Source organism: Arabidopsis lyrata (assembly GCF_000004255.2).
Source record: "Arabidopsis lyrata subsp. lyrata unplaced genomic scaffold ARALYscaffold_1, whole genome shotgun sequence".
NCBI lineage: Eukaryota > Viridiplantae > Streptophyta > Magnoliopsida > Brassicales > Brassicaceae > Arabidopsis > Arabidopsis lyrata.
In genome coordinates this window covers 6,855,210-6,872,752 of record NW_003302555.1, presented here as the reverse complement: position 1 = coordinate 6,872,752, position 17,543 = coordinate 6,855,210, and the positions used below count along the sequence as shown (strand labels likewise).

The following is a 17,543-nucleotide window of genomic DNA, read 5'->3' as shown; positions in this document are numbered from 1 at the left end:
GAAAAGTAGATTTTTTTCATTTCAATAAAGACTACCACTTTAATATTCCTACAAAAGGGTGCATCCTTTAGAGTTTACGTACATTTCGAATATGGAAATGAGATAAGGGAAAGAAAGTATGCATGAGTCATTGTTGAATAGATCAAATTGAAAGAGAATTATGGTTGGATGAATTTGGTTTATGGTCCGGTATCATAGAGGAGACAGTCACTTGGTAGTTGGTACATTTGGACCCTAATATGGAAGAGGAAGTCTGTCTCGGCGGATCCAAAACATATTTCTATATAGAGCATAAAATATAAATTTAATTAAATTATAATTAATTAGTTAAAAAAATTATAAAAGAAAGAGCCATAAGAGAATAAAATCTTTTTTTTTTGTCAACAAATGTTAGTTAATGCTCAAAAGACTAGTCATTCATGACGAATGTTGTTTACATATGTGATATAAAGCGGTTCGGTACGAATTTTTTGTGCCAAATTATCCGCTTTTACATTTGCACTACAAAAGATTAAAGATAAAAAAAAATTTAAAAATTTTTCATTGTCGTAACTCTTCCAAATACACGGAAAAAGCCTTTTTACCTTTCAAAATACACAATAAAGAGAATCGAACCTAAAAACTTAGATTTAGCATGGGGCAATTTTATTTTTTACCTTTTAAAATTGAAACACATTATTTGTATTAGCCATTTATTAAATTTATAAAATCTGCCTAAGGTTCTAAATAAATCCGCCACTAGTCACGGAGGATCACCCAGAAAATAAAGGCATGTTTAGGGATCATCTGCTTGAACCAAACAGAATTTAAACGGACACTGCTAGAGGATTGAGAGTCTCCCAAATATGTGAAGTAGAGAAGATACTTATTAATTAGTTTACAATAAGTTAGATTGTAACCATCTTTCCATTGTGTGTCCAAAAAAAAACATTTCTCTCTCGACTAGAACCAGTTCGCCCTAGCCGCCTTCAACCGTAGCCTCTCGTTCTGACCTCTCCGGCTTCCGGCGCTCCTCGCCGGAGTCGTGAGAGGATCCGTCGGTTACTTTCCAGTCGTCTCTCTTTGGTTTCGGGTCACTCTGCTACTTTGAGAAAGTTTTGATTTGTTTGTTTCCGAGCGGCGTTTGGTGATGGCCTCTTCCGTTTCTGGCAAAATTTCCTCTCCGCGTCGTTGTCTCTTGATTCGTAGAGGAGATCCGCGATTTCCTTTGTGATCGTCTGTGGTTTCGTTCTTCTCCGCCTTTGATCTGGACCTTGTCTAGGTTTCGGGCGATGGTGATAGGCGGAGCCGTTGCTTCCTTTATGACTGAGACGAGTTTGTTTTATCTCCGGTAACTTCCGATATCCGTGTTTTTCATCTTTGAGGTAGTAGAGTTTTGTCCCTTGTTTGTTCAGTTGGAATAAGTGTTATTAGGTTGGTTTCAATCGTTAGCTTGGTCGTTATCTGAGAATTAGCTGGTTGTTTGGCCCTTTCTCGACGGGCTGTGTGTATGGTTTAGCCATATGGTCCGGTTTTTGTGGCTCTCAGTCTCTGGTTCTCAGCGGAAGTTATGAGTTTATGTCATTTCTGTTCATTCCTCTTTGCTGGCCTTCTCCTAGGACTTAATCGAATCGCATCCGTCACCATTCTTTCCCTCTGAAGGTTTTGGTGAGTCGATTAAGCGGCTGTTTAGTCTCCTCCACACGAAGTTAATTTCAGGTTTGGTCGAGACCTGTTTTGTTTGTGCTGCCTCCTAACTGGTTTCGACATTTGTTTCGATTTCTCCGGCCCCTGGCAGTTTCGTCGGTCTTGTCAATTATCTTTTGAAAGATTCGTCTTGCCATCCCAAGGAAGCACAAGTTTCAAATTTCTGAAGTCTACCTACATCAAGCGAGGACAAGTAGAGTTGAAGCCTCGGTTGGTTATTTTCGGTGTTCCAACATGTCTAATCGTTTTCCGCTCTCGGGTTTGGTCTAGTTTTTGAGTTTTGAATAGTTGTGTTTGCATATCTCATTTAAGAGTCTTTGTTTGTATATGAAGTTGTTTCCCGGGTAGTCGGACTTTGTCTCTCGAGATTTCGAGCTTAGTTAGTCGGAATCTGCGGGCTTTTGTCTCTCGAAATTTCAACCTTAGTTTAGTTGGAGTTTGCGAGCTTTGTCTCTCAAAATTCCGAGCTTAGTTTAGTCGGAATTTGCGAGCTTTGATTCCGGTGTGTCCGGCTTATGTATCCTTACCTTGTTTTTAATAACACCAGACAACAAAAAAAAAAAAAACCATCTTTCCATTGTACTATCTTATGACCAATTTCTATATTTTCTTGATTGTAAAAAAATATCAGTCTAATGATAAAAAAATCATAAAAGTCATAATTGGTCATACATCGAAATTAAGCTTAATGCAAGGAGTTAACCCGTACGTGGTTTCATAAGTATTAAAACCAGAATGATTTGAAGAGGCCCGACCCGTCTATAAGGCAGGCAAAGCTCCCGCTTTAGGCCACAAATAAATACTAAAAAGTTGAGGCCACATTTAAGAATCCTAGGTGGTGTAGTGCTAAGTGTCCAAGAGTAATCTCTCATATTCAAGGGTTCGAGTGCATGTACTTACATTTATTTTGTCCATATTTTCTTTTTATCTTGTTCTGTTTTTCACAATAACGTGAATAATGTTCATATTTTCTTATTATAAATTATTGATAAATATATTTTTGATAACTAATAATATCATGTAATATAAAATAAAAACTATTATGTATAATCAATAAAATTTGCTTAAAAGAATATTAGACTCTATTTTGTTATTTTGCTTTAGGCCACCAAATTAATAGGACCGGCATTTGAATCAATACCGAAACGGTTTAAGCCTGCATGCATACTTTTTAATTATTACAGCAAAGACAACACTATCAACCAATAAATTGTCTCTTTGCCAAAGTCTTATACTCCTCCTCGTCCATAGTGTCGCATAGAACACTTCCTCTAGTCTCCGGCAATCCAAACACAAACAATCCACACAATGCTATGACCAAACCAAACAACCCATACGACCAAAACTGATTTTCGCGACCAGCAGCAACCATCACTGGACTAAAAACGCCGCCAAACACCAGCGCCTGCCTCACCATCGCAATCGCCGAGTTCCTCACACATGTCGGAAACATCTCAATTGTGTATATAAGCGTCATGTTAAATGCGGTGCACGCACTGAAAAACGAAACGAGCTCTAACACAATCTGTAATGCCCCTAGTTGTTGTCCTAACACCGCGATCAGAGCGCTAGAGATTCCACTTAGAGCTGTAAATCCGATCAACGCATCTCTTCTATTGATTTTATCAATGAAGAAAAACGTTATCAGAAAAGCTGGGAACTCAGACAAGGCGTTGAATACAACACCTAAGTAAAGATTGAAGTTTAGATTCGTTAAAGCTAATGGCATTCCGTAATAAACCATACCGATACCAAATCCAACCACCATTGCCGCTAATAATCTCCTAAACGACCAACTTTTCCTCACCAAGATCTTTAACGCGTCGTAAACATCAGGATTTGAATTGGATTGATCCTCTTCTATATCAAAACATAAGTTCGTGAAGCTCATAGTGATTGCATTAGAAGCAATGCTTTGGAGAATTGAGACGGCTTCTTCTTTACGACCCTTTACGATAAGCCATCTAGGAGATTCCCTGACGAAAATCCGAATTAAACAGCAATAGATTAAAGTCGGTATCGATGTCCAAACATAAAGATACCTCCACGAATTCCCGTTATTAATGTAACCTAACATCGGCAGCGATAAAAACCCTAACGTGAAGCAAAAGAAACCCATAGCACCGACTTTTCCTCGCCATTTTTTACCGACTAACTCCGTTGATAAAACGAGCGCGCAAGTCCCGATCGTGGCTCGGCCACACCCGTTCAAGAATCTCAAAAACGCATAAACCCAAATGCTCGTTGAGAAAGCTGTTAACATCGAAGAAAGAGACATTATGAGACACGACAACAAGAGCATGTTCTTACGACCGAGCGATGAGTCGGCGAGTGTAGAAAGAACTAAGCCGCCGATTAGACAGCCAAGGAAAAAGGAGCTTGCAGGCAATCCCTTGAGGAACGAGCCGGCGCATTGTAGCCCCCACTCGGAAATGATTGACACGTGAGGGTTGAAGTCCCAAGACCAGGTTTGGTTGGGTAAGGTGCAGAGGTTGGAAGATGACGTGTTGCATACTGAGTCGACTAGGTCCGAGTCGGTACAGTGCCATGTGGGTTGTGAGTCGGTGAAGACAGTGATGAATGTTTGTTGAGCGTCGAAGACCCAAGCGAATGAGACTAAAGCGGCTTGGAGGAATTGTGCCCACCCGAAGTTTCCGATGCATTGCTCTATCGTCTCGTCAAGGGATTTTGGTGGTGGAAGATTTGACTCGGACGAGTTGGAATCGGAGAGAAGCGGCCGTGTCGAGTCGGCCATATATAAGAAGAGATAGGGTTTTCTTTCGTACTTAATTTTATGTTTGAATTGATTTGCATGTCCAATCAATTTTTGTTACTCTATAATCTATATATAGAGAATAAAATACAACTTGTGTGTGCATTTAAATTAAATTTCTTATATAAATAATTGATTATTTCATTCCATATTTTATTTTTTTTGGATAGAATCTTTCCAGTTATTTTACGTCCGATAAATTATTGGATGAAATAAAATATCATTTAACAGTTTTTAAAAATTTATTTTTTTTGTATGAAAAAAAGAGGTAGTAATTAAAAAATGTTATTTTAGAATGGTGGGAAAGTTTTGTAAATATTGTGATCGATCACAACTAATTAAAAATTTGGATGCAATACTGTCCGTGAGACAGTGACTAGGATCCAGCTAGCAGGACATGTCTTTAGTCTATAATATTTTTTTTGGCGTCAAACTCATTACATATATAAAACACATTTATTAGATACAGTATCTTCAATAGGATAAACTGAATAAGAACCCAGAAATTTACCTTGATCACGATTGAGATATTTGAGAGATTGATTTTAAGATTTTGTGAAATTGGAAACTGAATTGTGAAGAAGAAGAGGTTAATCGCGAAATCTCCTCCAAGCCAGAGAAGAGGAACGTGAAAGAGAGAGAGGAGGAGAAGAGAGAGAATTTGGGGCTTCTGACCTTGACACGTGTCCAACTCTTAAGACAGAAAACGTTCCTTAACTAAGGAACGTTCCTTAGTTATATTCACCTTTTCTGATTTAAATTAAATCATTCTAAAACCTAAGATTCATTTAAGAACCTGCCGATAATCTTGCTCTTAGATCTCTCGATGGCTAAGTGAATGGCTGAGGATGAGCCATCTATAATTGGTTTCTCAGGACCTTCTTCCCCACCGCCGTTAATTAGCTCCCTGTGATCCCACACTCAGCCACTTTGGGTCTACTTCTTTAATTATCATTTATTCTTCGATGGGTTTTTATCATTTTTTTTTTTACATCAATGAGCTTTTTATCATTTCTTGATATACATCTTTGTAAATAAATACATATTTTTGGATTAAATCTTATTGTAAGGTAAGTACAAAATTAAAATCAATATTAGATGCTGTAACTTAAATAATGATCAAGTTGCACCTGGTTGCTGCAGTTGGACAAGATAAGCTTAATCTAATTGCTTTCCAGAGCATGGGAGATGTCTTTAATTCGAATGTCTCTAGTCATTTGGAAGCTTATACGTAGCCTTATGCATGTAGGAGAACATAAATAAAATATACAAATTTGTGGAGGCATAGTTTTGTTTTATACAGAACACTGGAATGTCATCGAAAGTCTAATATATAGATGGATGCTCTGTTTTTCATGCAGTTTATAACAATATACTCGATAATTTTCTGTCCAATAAAAATATTCATTTAATCAATAAGAAAATAAATATAACATTTCAGCAGGTATAATATAAATGTTTGAAATAAGAAAATCAGATATAAGTTATAAATAAATAATTTGACGTATACCTGTTAATTTTAATTCATACATAAAGTAGTGCAGTAACTTATAAAATATAATACATAAAAGCTATAGTTTTTCGTTGACAAAAAAGCAATAGTTTTTTGTTTGATTTTTCCATTGGATGCAATGTTAGTAAATACTTTTGAAAGAACCTAATGTCAGAAGAAAAAATTAAGTTTACATAGTTTTCTTCCTGAAATCGACACTTTTGTATAATCTTACCAAAAACATAAACTTACCCCCTTTAAACCTACTCCAATAATTCATGCATTTTCCGATAATAGTAAGTATATCCGCTTTTAATGGCGAAAATTAAATGTGTCGACAAGAAAAATAAATGGCGAAAAACAAAAGGCATGGAGTAATTGGAGGAAAATCACGTAAATGTAAACCCCTCAAACTCCAATCCAAGATAAAGTAATATTTATATTTTTAAGAAAAAAACTGAAAACTATATATTCTTCGTTTTAAAAGAAATTGAAGTTTCTTTCAAATTTTATATTTCCCGCATTGAACTTTGAAGAATGCTCAAAATCGAATCAAGAAAATGGATCCAAAGATGTTGTTTTGTTTACCAGAAGGAGATGCATTGTTTAATCCACTCAATACAATGTTTATTCAAATGGCTTGCATTCTCGTCTTCTCTCAATTCTTCTATCTCTTCCTTAAACCCTGTGGCCAAGCCGGTCCCGTTGCCCAGATTCTCGTAAGTTTTTTTCTTTAAAAATACTTTTAAACACTTTTTTTATTTTTGAACTTTTCACAATTTGACTCCTTAAACCCTGAGAATAACCTGTCGTGCAAAAAACCAGGATAATTGATATATTATAAACATTCAGAAAAAAACTGACGGTTTGATCATTTTAATTCAGGCTGGGATTGTGTTGAGTTTGCTCACAATAATCCGCAAAGTCCACGAGTTCTTCCTCCAGAAAGATTCAGCGAGCTATTACATCTTTTTCTCATTCCTTTTACGAACAGCTTTCATGTTCTTGATCGGTCTCGAGATCGATCTTGACTTCATAAAACGAAACTTAAAGAACTCCATTGTCATAACTTTGGGCTCCTTACTCACCTCTGGCATCATCTGGCTCCCTTTCCTCTGGTTTATCATCCATTTCATGCAGATCAAAGGCGATTTCTTAACATTTTACTTAGCCTTCCTCATTACCTTGTCCAACACGGCAGCTCCTGTCGTCATCCGTTCGATCATCGATTGGAAACTCCACACATCTGAGATCGGACGGCTAGCAATCTCATGTGGATTGTTCATCGAGATAACCAACATATTTCTCTACACTATCGTCCTTTCTTTCATCTCAGGGACTATGACCGCCGATATTTTTATCTACACATTTGCCACCGGAGTTATAATCTTGATTAATAGATTCTTAGCTTCATGGCTCCCAAAAAGAAACCCTAAAGAGAAATATCTCTCCAAAGCTGAAACGCTTGCTTTCTTCATCATTATTCTAATCATCGCGTTAACCATTGAATCCAGCAACTTAAACTCCACGCTTTTTGTGTTTTTCATCGGATTAATGTTTCCGAGAGAAGGAAAAACTTACAGAACGATGATCCAACGGTTGAGTTACCCGATTCACGAGTTTGTTCTTCCGGTTTACTTTGGTTACATCGGGTTTAGATTTAGCGTGAATTCGTTAACCAAACGCCACTACCTCGTCCTTGCTATGACAGTGGCTTTAAGCCTACTGGGGAAGCTTCTAGGAGTTTTATGCGCTTGTTCATTCCTAAAGATCCCAAAGAAGTATTGGCTTTTCTTGTCAACTATGCTTTCCGTCAAAGGTCATATAGGTCTTGTTCTTCTCGACTCTAACTTGATTTACAAGGTATTACAACAAATTACGAGTTTTTGTTAATTTAGTTTTTCAAGTCAGTTAATAATCTTCATCTCCGTGTTATTGGTTTTCTCTTTGTAGAAATGGTTTACTCCGGTAGTTCATGATATGTTCGTTGCGGCTCTAGTGATCATGACTTTGTTAAGCGGAGTTATGACGTCTTTGTTGCTTAGAGTGCAAGAAAAGAGTTTCGCACACATAAAAACATCACTTGAGTTTTTTGACACTAAAGAGGAGTTACGAGTGTTGACGTGCGTCTATGGTGTTCGTCATGCTCGTGGATCAATCTCTTTAGTCTCTGCTCTAAGTGGCTTCTCTCCTGGAGCTTCTTCTTCGCCGTTCACGCCTTATCTTATGCACCTCATACCGCTCCCGAAGAAGCGGAAAACGGAATTGTTGTACCACGAATTAGACGAAGATGGAGGAAATTCCAACGGTGGAGACGATGAGTTCGGGACTAATGAAGGACTAGAGATCAATGACTCGATCGATTCGTTTACTAAAGACAGAAAAATCATGATCCGGCAAGTGAAACTCGTGGCACCGATGGAGACTATGCACGAAGAGATCTGTAACGCGACTGAAGATCTTCGCGTCTCGATTGTGTTTCTTCCCTTTCATAAACACCAGAGGATCGACGGGAAAACCACCAATGACGGGGAAGTTTTTCGACATATGAACCGGAAGGTTCTAAAGCAAGCTCAGTGTTCGATAGGTATCTTTGTTGATAGAAACATAACCGGGTTTCACCAGCTTCACGGCTCTGATTCGGTACAACACGTTGCGGCGTTGTTCTTCGGTGGTCCTGATGACCGTGAGGCTCTGTCCTTGTGCAAGTGGCTTACCAATAACTCTCAGATTCACCTCACTGTAATACAGTTTGTGGCCGATGACTCAAAGATGGAGAAACTTGTTGGTGACGCGGTGACCAAGGAAAACAACGAAGTATTCTTGGAGATTGTTAGTAAAGATCAAACCGAAGACGAAACAGATCGAATCTTCTTAGAAGAATTCTATAACAGGTACCTTACAAATACTCTGTTTTTGGCATGACGAGTACTCTGTTACTATGTCGCTATATATATATATATGTATACTCTGTTTCTGTATCTTGTCTTCACCAGAATTACATTGCGTTTTTCATTTACGGGGATGTTTTTGATTTGTCTTGAAAGATTTGTGACGACGGGGCAAGTTGGATTCATAGAGAAGCGAGTGAGCAACGGAGTGCAGACGCTGACAATTCTGAGAGAGATCGGGGAGATGTATTCACTGTTTGTGGTAGGAAAAAACAGAGGAGATTGTCCAATGACTTCAGGAATGAACGATTGGGAAGAGTGTCCGGAATTAGGAACAGTCGGAGATTTCTTGGCTTCATCAAATATGGATGTAAATGCTTCTGTATTAGTAGTTCAAAGACATAGAAACTCATTTGATAGCTTTGTAGATGATTAGCAAATACTCTTTAGTTTTTACTTAACAAAACTTCAAATATTTTACTCTTATAAAATCAAGACAAACATCACAGAATTGAAAACATATGAAAATGGAGAATGTTTAAGCTAAACAAACTCTTAAACTCTCAGCAAACATGGCTAGTGTTTACGGCTTGATCTCTCTTTTCTTGTTCTTCCATTGAATCGCAGAGACTCAAACCTTTTGTCTCAGGCAGAATCAAAACGAACAATCCTAAACCTGACATTGCAATTCCAAAAATCGCAAACGATACTGACGGAATGTATCTTCCAATCGAAGAAATTAACGGACAACAAGCTCCTCCAACAACAAGAGCCTGTCTAAACATCATTGTTGCCGAACTTCTCACACAAGTTGGAAACATTTCAACCATAAAAACTGCCATAAGGTTGAATCCGATCCTTGCGCAGAAGAATGTTCCGAGGATGCTGAGAACAAAACAGAGCACTCCCGATGCCCCACCAAGTAAGGTATTCACTAGAACAGAGCTTCTTCTGTTGAATCTCTCCAATAAGATTGGAGTGATGACGAAAGTAGGCAGCTCCACCAATGCATTTAGGGTTTCACTCAAGTAGATGTTGACATCTATGTCTCTAGCTGCTAAAGGAACACCGTAATACGATATTCCCAACCCAAACATTATGATCATAACAACTAAAATCCTCTGAAAAGCCCATTTTCGGAAGAAGAAGTCCTTAATAGAGTAAGTTGGCACTTGTTCAAAGTTTTCTTGCTCGTGGGGTAACTTAGAAACCACTGATTCCAAATAAGCTTTGTTCTTCGGCGACATCTTTGTGAGAACATCAATGGCTTCTTTATCATTTCCTTGCATGTGAAGCCACCGAGGTGATTCGAGTGCAAAGAGGTAGAGGAAGATACAGTAAAATATCGCTGGAACAGATGTGTATAGATAGAGATATCTCCATGAAGAATCTTGAGCAAGGTAAGCGATTCCAGACAACGACATAAACCCTAAAACAAATAGGGTAAATGGAATCATTGTAGCTCTAGGTCTCCATCTGGTGGAGACTCGCTCACTGATGAGAACCAACGCGTATGACCAGGTCTGTGATCGCGAAAATCTGATGAAAAACTTTAGGAATGTATAAATCCATATATTGGTTGAGAAGATAACACAGATTGAAGTGATTGACATTGCAAAGGTTGAGAACAAAACTAGTTTCTTGCGACCCAAGGAATCGTCTGGGATCAAAGCTAGAAAAAAGCCTCCAACAATGGCACCGATGTAGAAAGCGGAACTAGGCATACCTCTGAGTAAAGACCTCGAGCACTCGAGGCCGAATTCTGAAATGACGGATTTGCCCTTGGAACCACCGTCCCATTCCCAAGCTGATCTTGGAAGATTGCAGATGTCGGAAGCTGAAGGATCACAGATCGTGTGGTTTAGACAGTGCCACGTGGGATAAGCATCTGTGTACACGGTGATGAATATCTGCTGAGCATCGAAGAGCAAAGCGAGTCCAACCAGGGATATCTGGAAAAATTGCCAGAATCCGAAATCTGATAGACTCTGTTCGACGATCTTGTCGAAAGTCAATGCTGTTTTGTCGTTGACTCCAGAATCATTGGCGAAATGAGACAACAATGGTTCTGATGGATCATCCATTATTGTTTAGTTTCGAGCTTTGTGTTTGGTTTTGTTTTTGTGTTTTTGAAGAGCTTGACTTGACTATTGGTATACTCTCATTAATTCTTATCAACTATATATAAATCTGAATCTGTGTTTTCATTAAAAGCAAATCTCAACTTGTATAAATTAATTCATACCGTGTTTAATATGTGTTATAATAATATTTCAAACGTGCTTCAAGTGAAGCTTGGGTCGTCGAAGTCAAAGTATTCATGCCAGTATGGATTCAGTTCATTACTGTTTTACTGTTTCTTTTATATTGATGGTCATACTTATAAGTCGTGGATTTGATTTATCTAATTTTAAAAACATAGCTTTACTGGTTGAGCCACGATCGGATCCGTTCACATGCCATGGACTAAATCATCACGTCGAGAATCCGTGTTAGTATAGAAAGTACTGGTTTGATTGGTGGCAGTTTAGATTAGACGGCTTGGGAAGTTATCAATCAATTCGGTGGACCAAAACTTTTTTAGTTGGATTGGTTCATCACAAATTAGTGGAATGGTTTAATAAAATTAGTGGAATGGTTTAAAACATTAAATCGGATGTAGTTAGACCAAGTTGTAATCCTACCCTCTAATCCGATACTAGCAAAGATTACTCATCGTTTTTATCAATCAATGGAATGATTAAATGATTAAACAGTTGAAAATGGTGGTTGTATAAAGTGATTAGAAACGAAAAATATAGATTACCAACCAACCCAAAAATAAGACAGTTGGGCAAAACAATCCTTAATACAAGACTAAAGTTTAGTTTTAATGTAACTAACCTTTAATTTAAAATATATTTTATTCAATTGTCATTAGAACTAGATACAATTTTCTTTCATGTTTTGCATAGAATTATGTAAATTATTTTTATATTATAATAAAATCTTTGGTATCTATTTTTAACCTATTTCAAGTAATTATTTGAAAAGAAAAAAAAATTAAAATCCATTATTTTGAATTAAATATTGCAGAAATAAGAATGATTGAAAGAAAACAGAAAGTAAATGATTGGGTCACATGGACCTGTATATAATGTACGACTGTTCAATCGATTTGTATAATTTGTGTGTTTGATGGGCTTCTTTCTGTGTACTAATATGAGTCGGACTCGTTAGTCTCATAATAAATGCCGATTGAAGGACACAATTTTTGGGACCAGCTTGACCAAACCATGTAATCTACGAAAACTGTATAAGTTGTACCAGAGTTGTTACTGTGTCATTCAAAATCCAATCAAATGAATGTTGTTGACAAAAGCTATTACATAAGATAAGCTCAATAATATGGCATGGCTTCACATTTTATTCGTCAATCTAATTTTGGCTATATGGTTTGGTCTCGTATGACCGATGGAAACACCGATAAAAAACAAGATAAATCTCACAATTCGGTGAAAATGGGTATTTACTATTTACTTATTTAGATATTCGAAAAAGTCAAACACAAAAAAAAAACGCATTATTTTTGAAAACGGCATTAGTTTTTTTCTCCTTGTCAATTCTTTCATAATGAGCTCCTCTGGGACGTCCTCAATTGCATTAGGCGGTGGATCCGCTGAGGCAGCTGCTGCCAAAAGCACCTCAAAGCGTCCAAAATGTGATCTCTAATCTATTCTCAAATTTTTGATACATTTTGTCATTTGAGGTTATTTTTGATTTTTTTTTTCTTTTGCGGATTTGACAAATCTGTACTTTGGTATCGTACATAGTGTTCTAGAATGACTTTGTAATTCCACCAATAGTTGTTGTCATTGATCAATCTTTCTATGCTTTTCTCTTGAGAGGAAGTTATGTGCGTGTTGAAAATAAATGTTAAGAACTCAGATTCTTTTGTTTGAGATGTTGCTAGTCTCTAGATCATCATATTCGATGCTTCATTTATCAATGCAAATGACTATAATTAATTTACATTGTATACAGATATATCATATAGGGAAAAAATCAGATTACTGATATTAATCTAGTTCAAACAAACAAATGGATGCTTGTATTTTCTTATTTGTTTGGTATCTTTTAGTAATCCATTCCATGTGAAAATTTAACAAGGGTGTAGTTGAAACCCATTTTGTGTTGCTGGATTGATGTAACTCCCCAACAAATTAAAATGTGTGATACCTTTTTGATTCCTTAATATAAGTTTCCTTGAATCTGTATACTAAGAAACCTAATCTGTTGGCTGAATTTGCTTCATTAGATTCAAGATTTACCCAACAGGAGCTTCCAGCATGCAAACCCATTCTTACTCCAAAATGGGTAAAGAATCAATAACTCATAACAATGTAAACATTCCTAGGGGTACAATTTCCAATGTTTTTCATAGTTAAACTCTTTTTTTGGTTATCTTGTTTTGCAGGTGATTCTGACTTTTCTTGTCTCAGGGGTTGTCTTTATTCCTCTTGGAGTGATTTGCCTATTTGCTTCTCAGGGTGTATGTTTTAGTCTTTTCTTACTTTCCTCAGCTACAATTATTTCTTTTTGTGAATATGATTTGATTTTTTTATTACATACATGATCAGGTCATCGAAATTGTTTATCGATATGACATAGACTGCATTCCATTATCCTCTAGGGACAACAAAGTCAGATACATACAGGGCTTAGAAGATAAGAGGTGTAACAGAACAATAATGGTAGATATCTATCATCTTTAGTTCTTGCTATATACTTCTTAATTAACTTTCGTTCACAATCTTTTTTATAAATGTTTTTTTATGATAGGTGACAAAAACTATGAAGAATCCGGTGTATGTATATTACCAGCTTGAGAACTATTACCAAAACCATCGACGGTAACATATCACTATTAGTATTCATTCTTGTGTTTGCGACTTTCCATGGACTCTAGCAGAACCTCTTTGAGCATGTGCTATTGGTGCATTCCAGCAAGATTCAATTTTTTTTTTTTTACACATCACGTATATGTTTACTAAAGGTATTGCACAAGGCTTAATTTGAAATAGTTTGAGAAAATAAAACTTTGTTTGATGATTTTTCAAATTGAAGGTATGTGAAAAGTCGACAAGATGGACAATTGAGAAGTCCGAAAGATGAGCACGATGTGAAATCATGTGCGCCCGAGGATACTATAGATGGTGAACCCATTGTTCCTTGTGGTCTTGTTGCTTGGAGTTTGTTCAATGATACTTATGACTTCACTAGAAACAATCAAAAACTCCCTGTGAATAAGAAAGGCATCTCATGGAAGAGTGATAGAGAATCAAAGTTTGGTAAAAATGTCTTCCCGAAAAATTTCCAGAAAGGATCTCCCATCGGCGGTAAAAGTCTTGATCCTGATGTTCCAGTAAGTCTTTTTGATGTGCTAAGAATCTCACATCTTAAGTAAAAAAATTCTAAAGTGATATATAAAAACTGGTAAAAATGTATGTTTCTGACAGTTAAGTGAACAAGAAGATCTAATTGTCTGGATGCGAACTGCGGCTCTACCAACATTTAGAAAGCTGTACGGTAAAATAGATACTGATCTTCAAGCCGGAGATACGATAAAGGTCTTGTTACAGAACAATTACAACACTTATAGCTTCAATGGAAAGAAGAAGCTTGTGCTCTCTACCACTAGCTGGCTCGGTGGAAGGAATGATTTCCTTGGGATTGCGTATTTGACTGTTGGTAGCATATGCTTGTTCTTGGCTGTTTCCTTCTCTGTCTTGTATCTAGCAAAACCAAGGTACATATGTAACATTCTCTGATTTTTGAGACTGTTTTCATAAAACGTCATAGAGAGTCTTTAATAGTCTATATAGCAGTCTATATAGCACAAATGACAAAACTGTAAATGTTATGTTTTACTTATGTGTTTCAGGCAATTGGGAGATCCATCGTACTTGTCATGGAACAGAAGTGCTGGAGGTGGACGATGATAAGAGTTGTTTTAAGCTCTTGTTTGTTGTTTCTGGGATCTGTCACTTACTTCTCCTTCTATTGGTAAATAAATTCCCTATGAGAATAGATTTTTACCGTTTATGAGAAAAATTATGTATAGACTAACCCATAAGACTAATCACATCATATAAATTTTTATTTTTTTTTGTTTGATATAGCTCAAAGTTTGTTGGGAACTAACTAAATTAAACGCTGCGACCACGGTGTAAAGGTTGGTATCACTGGGTCAGGAACCCATATGTATGTATTGTCAGAATCATGCATAATGGACATGAGAGGTTGAAACTTTCATGTGGTGGCAAGCCATTTAATACTATTTTGATCCAGCAAAATTCATGTTTATTGTGTTTAATACAAAACTGAAACCATGAACAAAAGTTAAATATAACACAATTCCATAACCCCAAATGGTTGGATATGGTTGAAATAGGGTAGTGATTCAGTGAAATAGCATTACGAAACACGATTCAACTATTACAGGATTACAGAACCTTATTGTTGACACTAGTATAGTGCACGGTTACATAAGAAAGTAAACTCGGGAAAGCTAAAACGATTTCTTTTCGTAAGAAACCAGTCCATGGATTCCACCTTCTATCTGTGCTGCACCGGTACGAGCCTATACACAACATCAACACCATAAACGTAAATACTAACATCAAAACAGCAGAAATCGCAAATTAAGATAGTTTTCCAAGGACTAGATTTAACGACATACCTCGAGTCTAAGGATATTATCTCTCAATAGCTTGTGAGCAGACTGCAAAGAAGAAGCACCAAGATCTTGGAAACCTTGCTTCACAGCATGCATTGTGTAAGGTATAAACTTTAACACTGAGCCTTTGTCCGCAACCGCTCCAACCACTCCTTGTGCAATCTTGAGTTTCGCGGTATCTCCCAAGTATCTCTGGTCACTTCCTTTGGTCATTGCTTCTAATGAACCCATACCTCTGTATTTCTTCACTCTCCTACCGTTCTATAATTAACACAAAACAGACCAAACAAAGCAAGATATTGAGGAAAAAAATCAAGGAAGGTTGTTAATCAATATCCAAAGTCGGAAGGTGTGTGCAATTACTCGATATTCATAAGCTCCAGGAGCTTCGGTGCTTCCAGCCAAGAAGCTTCCCATCATCACAGTTGATGCTCCAAGAACTAGAGCCTTCACAATGTGACCTGAGTTTGAGATGCCACCATCTGCGATAACAGGTACACCGTGCTGAGAAGCTAGTGTCGAGACTTTGTACACGGCAGTAGCCTAAGAGAGAACCAATCACAAAAAAAAGAACCCGACTTCGTAAGGTGCAATTCATAGAATCAACTTAGCACTCTATTTCAAATATGAAAGCTTTTTCATTTACCTGTCCTCGTCCAACGGCACAAACCTCTTGTGTTGTGCATATAGATCCAGATCCCATACCAACTCTCAACCCATCAACTCCTGCTTTGATCAAGTTCTCTGCCTGGTACATAGTCACCACATTCCCACCAACCACATCCAACTCTGGATACGTATTCTTCACATACTTGATCATCTCAAGCTGGTAAATTGAGTTCCCTTGCGAACTATCCAGCACCACAACGTTAGCTCCAGCATCCACTAAGTGCTCTAGCCTCTCCTTGTCTGAATCCCTAGTCCCTATAGCCGCACCCACCATCCATTTCTTGTCTGCACCAACAGTTCCTGACCCTAACTTGGGATATCCTTTAACCCTCTCCACATCGTCTTTTGTTACTACGTTGACGGCCTCACCTTCCTTCTCCAGAACCACAAATCCTTTCTGCTTATCTTCCAAAACCGCCTCAATCTTGTCAAGATCAATATCCCATGGCACATAGTAATCTTTGCTCTCACAACTCCTCATGTAATCATATATCTTCATCTCCTTTTGGTCATCTTTCATACTCGACCACTCCGATTTTGAGACATAACCCAACAATTTCGGTGTCAGTGTTCCTGATTAATCAAACAACAACAACAACAACAAAAAATTATCAAATGGAAACTACTTCACAATTATTACCACGATTTTGATTCATTCTGAAAATGAAAGTATCTAACTTTCAGCTAAAAGGTCTGAAATCGATTGTGAAATTATACCTGTCTGCGAGACAAAAACGAAGGAAGAAGGACCAAAATCATCAACCGAACCAATCTGATGCTCTGGGCATTTGAAAACAGCATCAGACGCAATCGGAACTTGAAGCGATTTGGCGTGACGGATGACGGAAGCTTGAGTCTCGATGTCACAGTTATAGTGCACGATTCCGATTCCTCCAAGCGCAGCCATTGCAGCAGCCATGTGGGACTCAGATACAGTGTCCATCGGCGAAGCGACGCAAGGGATCGAGAGTGGGACGCGCTTGCTGAGGCGCGTGGATAAAGAGACGGCGTCTGTGGAAAAGTCGATGAAGTGAGGTAGAAATATCACATCGTCGTAGGTGTATGAGTATCCCTGTGAGAATAGCTTTTCAGCTGAAAATCCATCTTCGAATCCTGACATCTTCAATCCAACAATGGCGTCGATGCCGATAGATAGAAATGAATAGTGAGTGTGAGCTAGGGTTTAGTGGAGGAGTTGGTGAACAAGGAGGTTTAGGAGCGAAAGATGACAAACGAAAATGTTGGTAAAAAGATCAAACCGTAACCGAAGAAATAAAACCGAATCAAATCGAAGTTTGTTTTCTAACCGGTTGG

At 37.6% G+C, this 17,543-nt stretch overlaps 5 protein-coding genes across 6 annotated transcripts; 2 read left to right on the top strand and 3 right to left on the bottom strand.

Moving 5' to 3' along the window:
- Nucleotides 1-2,745: 2,745 nt before the first annotated feature.
- Nucleotides 2,746-4,520, bottom strand: LOC9328968 (organic cation/carnitine transporter 3). The gene has a single exon (XM_021013187.1). It carries the CDS (start codon nt 4,439-4,441, stop codon nt 2,885-2,887), a length of 1,557 nt encoding a protein of 518 aa, XP_020868846.1. The 5' UTR covers nt 4,442-4,520; the 3' UTR covers nt 2,746-2,884.
- A 1,462-nt stretch (nt 4,521-5,982) lies between these two features.
- Nucleotides 5,983-9,320, top strand: LOC9326224 (cation/H(+) antiporter 1). The gene is made up of 4 exons (XM_002892859.2): nt 5,983-6,670; nt 6,837-7,814; nt 7,905-8,845; nt 8,999-9,320. The coding sequence occupies exons 1-4, from the start codon at nt 6,512-6,514 to the stop codon at nt 9,276-9,278; spliced, it is 2,358 nt and encodes a 785-aa protein (XP_002892905.1). The 5' UTR covers nt 5,983-6,511; the 3' UTR covers nt 9,279-9,320.
- On the bottom strand, nt 9,296-10,993 carry LOC9328967 (organic cation/carnitine transporter 6). Its single transcript, XM_002890115.2, has one exon. The coding sequence runs from the start codon at nt 10,924-10,926 to the stop codon at nt 9,406-9,408; it is 1,521 nt and encodes a 506-aa protein (XP_002890161.1). The 5' UTR covers nt 10,927-10,993; the 3' UTR covers nt 9,296-9,405.
- A 1,005-nt stretch (nt 10,994-11,998) lies between these two features.
- Nucleotides 11,999-15,132, top strand: LOC9326223 (putative ALA-interacting subunit 4). 2 transcript variants are annotated; one of them, XR_002329421.1, is made up of 9 exons: nt 11,999-12,542; nt 13,140-13,198; nt 13,299-13,373; nt 13,462-13,575; nt 13,664-13,734; nt 13,949-14,246; nt 14,341-14,630; nt 14,766-14,887; nt 15,004-15,132. XR_002329421.1 is itself a non-coding variant. In XM_002892858.2 (8 exons), exons 1-8 carry the CDS (start codon nt 12,455-12,457, stop codon nt 14,821-14,823), a joined length of 1,053 nt encoding a protein of 350 aa, XP_002892904.2. In that variant the 5' UTR covers nt 11,999-12,454; the 3' UTR covers nt 14,824-14,996. The 2 variants fall into 2 exon arrangements, 1 of the variants encoding a protein (XP_002892904.2); XM_002892858.2 differs by lacking the exon at nt 15,004-15,132 and having other exon boundaries at nt 14,766-14,996.
- Nucleotides 15,133-15,213: 81 nt separating this feature from the next.
- On the bottom strand, nt 15,214-17,541 carry LOC9328966 (inosine-5'-monophosphate dehydrogenase 2). The gene is made up of 5 exons (XM_002890114.2): nt 16,947-17,541; nt 16,207-16,802; nt 15,924-16,103; nt 15,564-15,821; nt 15,214-15,464 (listed from the first exon to the last, which is right to left on the bottom strand). Exons 1-5 carry the CDS (start codon nt 17,347-17,349, stop codon nt 15,393-15,395), a joined length of 1,509 nt encoding a protein of 502 aa, XP_002890160.1. The 5' UTR covers nt 17,350-17,541; the 3' UTR covers nt 15,214-15,392.
- Nucleotides 17,542-17,543: the final 2 nt, after the last annotated feature.

What these genes read in the sequence shown, in the direction of transcription:
- LOC9326223 (XM_002892858.2), top strand. Translation starts at nt 12,455, where the DNA reads ATGAGCTCCTCTGGGACGTCCTCAATTGCATTAGGCGGTGGATCCGCT. An exon ending in CCATTCTTACTCCAAAATGG is followed by an intron (nt 13,199 to 13,298) that starts GTAAAGAATCAA and finishes CTTGTTTTGCAG; the next exon opens with GTGATTCTGACTTTTCTTGT. An exon ending in TTGTATCTAGCAAAACCAAG is followed by an intron (nt 14,631 to 14,765) that starts GTACATATGTAA and finishes TATGTGTTTCAG; the next exon opens with GCAATTGGGAGATCCATCGT.
- LOC9326224 (XM_002892859.2), top strand. Translation starts at nt 6,512, where the DNA reads ATGGATCCAAAGATGTTGTTTTGTTTACCAGAAGGAGATGCATTGTTT. An exon ending in ACTCTAACTTGATTTACAAG is followed by an intron (nt 7,815 to 7,904) that starts GTATTACAACAA and finishes TTCTCTTTGTAG; the next exon opens with AAATGGTTTACTCCGGTAGT. An exon ending in TTAGAAGAATTCTATAACAG is followed by an intron (nt 8,846 to 8,998) that starts GTACCTTACAAA and finishes TTGTCTTGAAAG; the next exon opens with ATTTGTGACGACGGGGCAAG.
- LOC9328966 (XM_002890114.2), bottom strand. Translation starts at nt 17,349, where the DNA reads ATGTCAGGATTCGAAGATGGATTTTCAGCTGAAAAGCTATTCTCACAG. An exon ending in GTGCCGTTGGACGAGGACAG is followed by an intron (nt 16,104 to 16,206) that starts GTAAATGAAAAA and finishes GTTCTCTCTTAG; the next exon opens with GCTACTGCCGTGTACAAAGT. An exon ending in ATAATATCCTTAGACTCGAG is followed by an intron (nt 15,465 to 15,563) that starts GTATGTCGTTAA and finishes TGTTGTGTATAG; the next exon opens with GCTCGTACCGGTGCAGCACA.
- LOC9328967 (XM_002890115.2), bottom strand. Translation starts at nt 10,926, where the DNA reads ATGGATGATCCATCAGAACCATTGTTGTCTCATTTCGCCAATGATTCT.
- LOC9328968 (XM_021013187.1), bottom strand. Translation starts at nt 4,441, where the DNA reads ATGGCCGACTCGACACGGCCGCTTCTCTCCGATTCCAACTCGTCCGAG.